General features: G+C 33.4%; 1 protein-coding gene across 1 annotated transcript in view; it reads left to right on the top strand.

Moving 5' to 3' along the window:
* Nucleotides 1–3,700: 3,700 nt before the first annotated feature.
* LOC105127158 (protein NRT1/ PTR FAMILY 1.2-like) overlaps nt 3,701–6,163 on the top strand; it is a 9,894-nt gene continuing 7,431 nt past the window's right edge. Inside the window, exons 1-4 of the mRNA XM_011028318.1 lie at nt 3,701–4,038; nt 4,157–4,374; nt 5,389–5,942; nt 6,032–6,155. Of these exons, the coding sequence (XP_011026620.1) occupies nt 3,975–4,038; nt 4,157–4,374; nt 5,389–5,942; nt 6,032–6,155 (960 nt within the window). The 5' untranslated portion in view covers nt 3,701–3,974. The remainder of the gene's footprint in view (nt 4,039–4,156; nt 4,375–5,388; nt 5,943–6,031; nt 6,156–6,163) is intronic.

Here is a 6,163-nt window from a genome sequence, read left to right as displayed (position 1 = left end):
TGTAGCAACAACAAAGAAGCCTGAATCTGTCTTCCAGCCCGAGCACTGTTCGGTATTTTGGCCATATCTGGAGTTTTGATGTTATCAATGACGTTTTGGGCAGACAAGAGAAGATAAGGATTGTCACCAAGTCAAAAGTTGGCCACCCACTTATCAATTAGTCATCAAATCAATAGTTCCTAATTTTGGCCTATAAAAGGAGGCATTTGCCATGCATTTAGGCATCTTGGTGTTCAGATCAAGATCATGCTCTTCCTTTCTCTCTTTGTATTTTTTATGCTTTGTTTTCATTAATATTAAGTTTATGCCTTTCATTTCCTTTCCTTTACTTAGTTAACTTTTATGTTCTTATTTTGTTTATCTATTTTGCTTTCTTTCATTATGTCTAGCTAAGTTAGTTATGTCAAGGTGAAAAGGTTACACTAATGGTGTAAGAATAAGTATAGTGTAAACTTAATATGGACTTTAATGTTTGATACTAACATGTTTTGTATTTGTTATCTTGTTCACTCTTTAATACTTTGCTTGTTAAATGATTAATCTTGATTTATGTTGTATAACACTTGGTACAACAAATGCTTGGCACTTTCATAGCCCATAATGTATGGTATAACCGACACCTGAGCTATGAAAGGAACTTGATTTGTTGTTAACATAAGTTATAATCATGAATGCTTGATGAGATTTACAAGTATTAGCATTAATTGAATAAGATGACTAATGTAATCATGTTAACAATCTATAATCTGATTGGAACCTCCTTTGTGTGTAGGTTTCCAATTGACTAATAAGAGTTTATACTATACTTGTTTGACATACCATTAGTGGATCCTCTAACCTTGACATTTATTGTTATCGTTGTTAAATCTTTACGTTAATATTCCATCTCAAAGTTCTCATCTTCTTCTTCTTCTTCTTCTTCTTATTTTTCTTTTTTATTATTATTATTATTGTTGTTGTTGTTGTTGTTGTATTATTGTTATTTATAATTTGTACAATTAACCTCCCTATGGTTCGACCCCAGTCTTGCCGGGTTATTTATTACTTCGACACTCCTACACTTAGGAGAAGACATCAATCTTTTAGTTGTATCATTGTGCAACTTCCTGTGATGGAGCTGGTGTTCATGGTGGTGTATAGGTTGGGTTTGTTGGTATTCTCGTCGAAGAAGGCAGCTGTGGAAGAGGTGGAGAGAGCTGCAGAAGGCTCACAGGGAAGGAAGGAAAAGGCTGGTTTTTTGTGATGTTTAGACCTGATTTTCTCCTCCTTCAGGCCATCAAATCTACCTCTATTTATAGGCAGTGGAAGAGGACAATCTTATCTACATTGGAGAAAAATTTCAACCCTTGATTCAGATGAAAAGGATCCCAACCGTCAACTCAAAGTAGACATGGCGCACTGTCAAATTGTTAAATTTGCAGCTACAGGCTGCCTGAATTGGCCTCTTTAGGGTGGTGCCACATTCGTTTATTTGCTAGTGAGCCGGTGCCAACCATACCCGAACATAGAGGATGTCTGGTGATCAGTTTTATGCAAGTTTTGGCAAATTTGCTAGACATTAGGTACATTAAATGCAACTGCAAAGTAGGTAACTAGACCAACTATTTCAGAGATTTAAAGAAGAAGATGAATAGTGTCAAAATCCTGTTTTTGGCCAAATTCATTTCAGTCCTTTCTTTTTCAATTACTTTCAATTGAACCCCTAATTGACTCTAAAATTTTACAATTAAGGCCCGGATGAACTTTATCTAGAGCCCCAATGTTACACACCTATTGCGATATCATCCCTAGTCTCAAATTTCTTCAATTTAGCCTATAATTGACCCCTCAAACTTCAATTTTCTTGCAATTTGGCCCATAATTTTGATAAATTAACTAGGTAAAAATTAAATTTGATCTCTTAAAATTCCAATCTTCTTAATTAAGTTAAAATTAGGCCCCTAAACTTAATTTTTCACTAATTAAGCTCTAAATAAAATTAATTTGACCCATTTAAAGTATAATTAATTCCTTGCGCTTAATTAAATCCTTCAATTGGACCCAAATTAATTCTTAAAGATAATTAAAATTCAATTTGACCTATGATTAAATTAAATTAGCTTATTAAAAATTTAATTATGTCCTTTGACTTAATTTTTATGCAAATTCGTCTAATAATCATTTAATTTTGACCTTGAATTTATATTTTTTTTCTCTATTTTTTGGCATACTAGGGGTACAATTAGGCCTTCAATTTCCTCTAAAAATTGCAGCTTGATTCCCCGACCTGCATTCTCCATGTTGCTAGCCTTTATTTTATTTTTTTGATTTTTTATTTTGAAAAAAGATGATTTTAGGGGAATAACCCAGAATTAGGTTATGACAATCATCATCATCATTTATTATTATTATTATTATTATTGTTTTTTATAATTTATATAGTTAATCTTCTTGTGGTTCGACTCTAGTCTTGTCGAGTTATTCATTACTTCGACGCTCCTACACTTGAAAAAAAACATAAATCTTTTGGTCGCCTAAAAGAACAAAAGAAAAGAAGAAGAGAGGAAACAAAAAGAAGGAAGGAACAAGAAGGAAAAAAAGGGGTACCACCACCTACCTTCCTCGTCGGCACCACAAAAACTACTTTGAGCCACCATCAACAACAACACCACTACTATCAGAAATAGATGAAGAAACAGATAAGCGAGGGAACATAAACAAAAAGAATAACTAATGCAAAAATAGAAGAGAAAAAAGGAGGAACCACTGGCTTAATATAAAAAAGAATTTGTGTAGTATGGGTGCTAATTTATTTTTTAGTTACAATCAATTTTTTATTCTTAAAATCTTTAATAAAAGTAATACACTTGAATTTTTTAATAATTTTAAATTAAATAACTAAATAATAACTCTCTTGATCATCCAACACCGCACTTATACATGCAGCATCAATAACAATTATCCAAAATACATGTCACGTATGGTTCCCACATCAAACACGTCATCATACACGTTATACTAGAACAGGAGGGGTTGAATCTGGTCCTGGTTTAATATAAATAAAAAAAAAAAGAAATTAAGCAGTACTGTGTTTAAAAAATAAAACAAAGTTGATGCATAGCATTGAGCTCAATGCTATCAACTTCTACAATCTTATTTTATCAAATCGTTAGCAAACAACAAAAACAAAGTTGATACAGAGCATAAGCAAAGAGTACAATGAATGTGTACGAATAACAGTTTTTATATATTTTTTTAATTGTCTTTTCAAAATAATAGCAAATCATTTTGAAAATGTCATGTATTACCTAAATTCATAATTAATTAAGTAATTAACTGTTCTCTTGCGTCGAAAGTTCTCATTCTTATTTTTGTTAGTTTGATTTCTTTTTCAATTTATTATATACGCAAGTTGAAGTACAATAAGCGGGGTGGTTTTCCCTTGTTGGAAGATCATACATGAATTTGATTGGATTAACAAGGATACATAATTTAATCCAAAAACTTGGTCCTAAATCCAATTGGGCAAGAGCTAAGTAAAACCTGCAAGGAAGAATTCTGTTTCTACAAAATTCAGCTTGCCTGTGCTTGGATACTTAGCTTAAAAGATGAACAGAATATTTGTGTGCTGGAATTTACTCTGTTCTTCCGGGAAACAGGTTAGAGTGAAATAAAAAATTGTTAGTTGACAAAATCTTACGTTTACTGAAGAATTATTATCCAGTGACATCAACGTTCAATCTATATTTCTTTTTGATGGATAGAATCAATCGAAGGACAGCTAATGAACCCTTGAGGAACAGCTAATGAGGCCAAAACCAGCAGGGGAAAAAGAATGGAAAGAGACAAAACCTAAAGCTTACTGAAGGCAGCAACTCTCTGGGTGTATATATGCATTCATCGAGCATCAAATGATCTCTCACAACACAGTGGACTGAAGAAGCTGTGAGACTCTTTTCCTCCATCGACAGAGTACACAATCAGATCCGAAGGAGATGATCACAGAGCCACTCTTGAGCAGCCCGAAGGGTGGCATAAGAGCCTTGTTTTTCATCATAGGTATTTAAAACACTTTCAGCAACATGCATGCTGACGCATATATTATGACCAGCAGGTCACTTGGCAGCTTATATATATTACGATTCAAGTAATGTGGTTTAAATTCATGTTTGGACAGCAAATGAGGCACTGGAGAGGCTAGCAAGTTTTGGGCTATCAACAAATATGATACTGTATTTGACAAGAGAGTATGGTATGGATGCAGCTAGCGGTGCCCAAATACTCTTCCTCTACTCAGCTGCTGGGAATTTCATGCCAATTATTGGGGCTTTTCTTGCTGATACATATGTGGGTCGATACCCGATGATCGGCTTTGGATGTATTGCGAGCCTTCTGGTAACATTATTTCTTTCCAACTTTGCATGCTCCGGCATCATCACTCTTGTCTTTCTATTTTTCTCCCTTCTGTTTGTCACAAAGACAATCATGTGTCTGACCAACGGATCTATGGCTCAGTGTCGATTCTCTCACAAACAAAAGTGGTGATTCCAATTAATTAAGTCCATTGCTAATCTTAAAGGGGAAAAAAAAGACAATTAATCTTGTGTTTTATATACACATATATCTCTTGTGGTTTACTTGTTATTTCTAAACTTTTAAAGATAATATTTTTTATGCTAGAATCATGATTTTGTGGGGTTAGTAGGTAGCAATTGACTAGAATAAAACGTTTTGTTGATATAATTTAGTAATATAAAAAATAGTTAATTTTATTTAAATCACACTAATATTTATTTTATTTTTTTGGAGAATAACGAAATAACAGATGATGCAAAATTCAAAGTTTTTATCTTAGAAATATATAAAAATAATATTATTTATTTTTTAAAAAATCATTTTTAATATTATTACGTTAAAATAATTTTAAATAAAAATTTTAAACACAGTAATATTTTGATTAACGCCGACAGTACAGTATTATTTTGATTAAAGCAGACAGTGATTAATTCTTTTAATATAGCAGGACGAGCGTACAAGCCGATGAAAACAACAATATATTTTATTATTATATTTCTGAATATTTTATAAGTAATGAGATTAAAAAGTCTTATGTATAGGGGATGGTAGTTGAGCACAAATATAAAATGATATATTTTTAGTTGAATTACTAATTCAAGATTTAGTATTAACTTAAAGAAAATTATCCCTTTCGATTTCTTTGTCAATTACATATTTTACAGTTCTCTGAAAGAAAGTTCCAGTTCCAAAAAAGAAAACCCTGAATTTTGGGTCAAACTAAAGTTGTTTGCACTTCTTTAATACGAGGTTGAAGTTCAGAAGAAAAAAAAAATACATTCTCAAGACTTTCAATTATGTTAAAATATTAACTGGAATCAAATAAATGTGCAGGGAATGGTTCTATTGTGGTTGACAACAATAATTCCTGGAGCGAGGGTGCCTTCTTGCGCCCAATTTAGTAGCAATTGCAATAACGACGCCACGACACCACAACTTTTGTTTCTATATTTTTGCTTAGGCCTCATGTCCATCGGAGCTGGTGGCATAAGATCATGCTCCCTGGCATTTGGTGCTGATCAATTGAGCAAGAGGGACAGCCTTAAACATGCTGGAATATTAGAGAGCTTCTTCAGTTGGTACTATGTTACATCCTCAGCTTCTGTATTTATTTCCATGACTTGTATAGTTTACATTCAAGACACCATGGGCTGGAAGGTGGGTTTCGGAGTTCCTGTGGTTCTCATGATCCTGTCAACTCTTTCGTTCTTCTTGGCTTCTCCCATTTATGTCAAACCAAAGGCTAAGGCAAGCTGGCTCATCGGATTTGCTCGAGTTCTCGTGGCCTCCTATAGAAAGAGAAGGATTGAATTATCTTCACTAAACACGGATGAGCTATATCATCATAGGAAGGGATCTGCACTTGTCGTGCCAAGTGAAAGAATAAGGTAATTAACCTACCTGTGAAGCACTTAATAAGGTAATTTTATATATGATAGTTCCTATAAGGATTTCCTTTTGTCTTATCTTGTCTTAGGTTTCTAAACAAAGCTTGTGTTATTAAGAATCCTGGAGAAGACTTGATGCCAGATGGAAGAGCTTCAGATCCATGGACTCTTTGTACAGTAGATCAAGTAGAAGAGCTAAAAGCACTAATAAAGGTAATCCC

This window comes from Populus euphratica, unplaced genomic scaffold (assembly GCF_000495115.2).
Source record: "Populus euphratica unplaced genomic scaffold, PopEup_1.0 scaffold50.1, whole genome shotgun sequence".
NCBI lineage: Eukaryota > Viridiplantae > Streptophyta > Magnoliopsida > Malpighiales > Salicaceae > Populus > Populus euphratica.
Note: the sequence above shows the minus strand (reverse complement) of the source record. Positions and strands in the feature narration are given on the sequence as shown.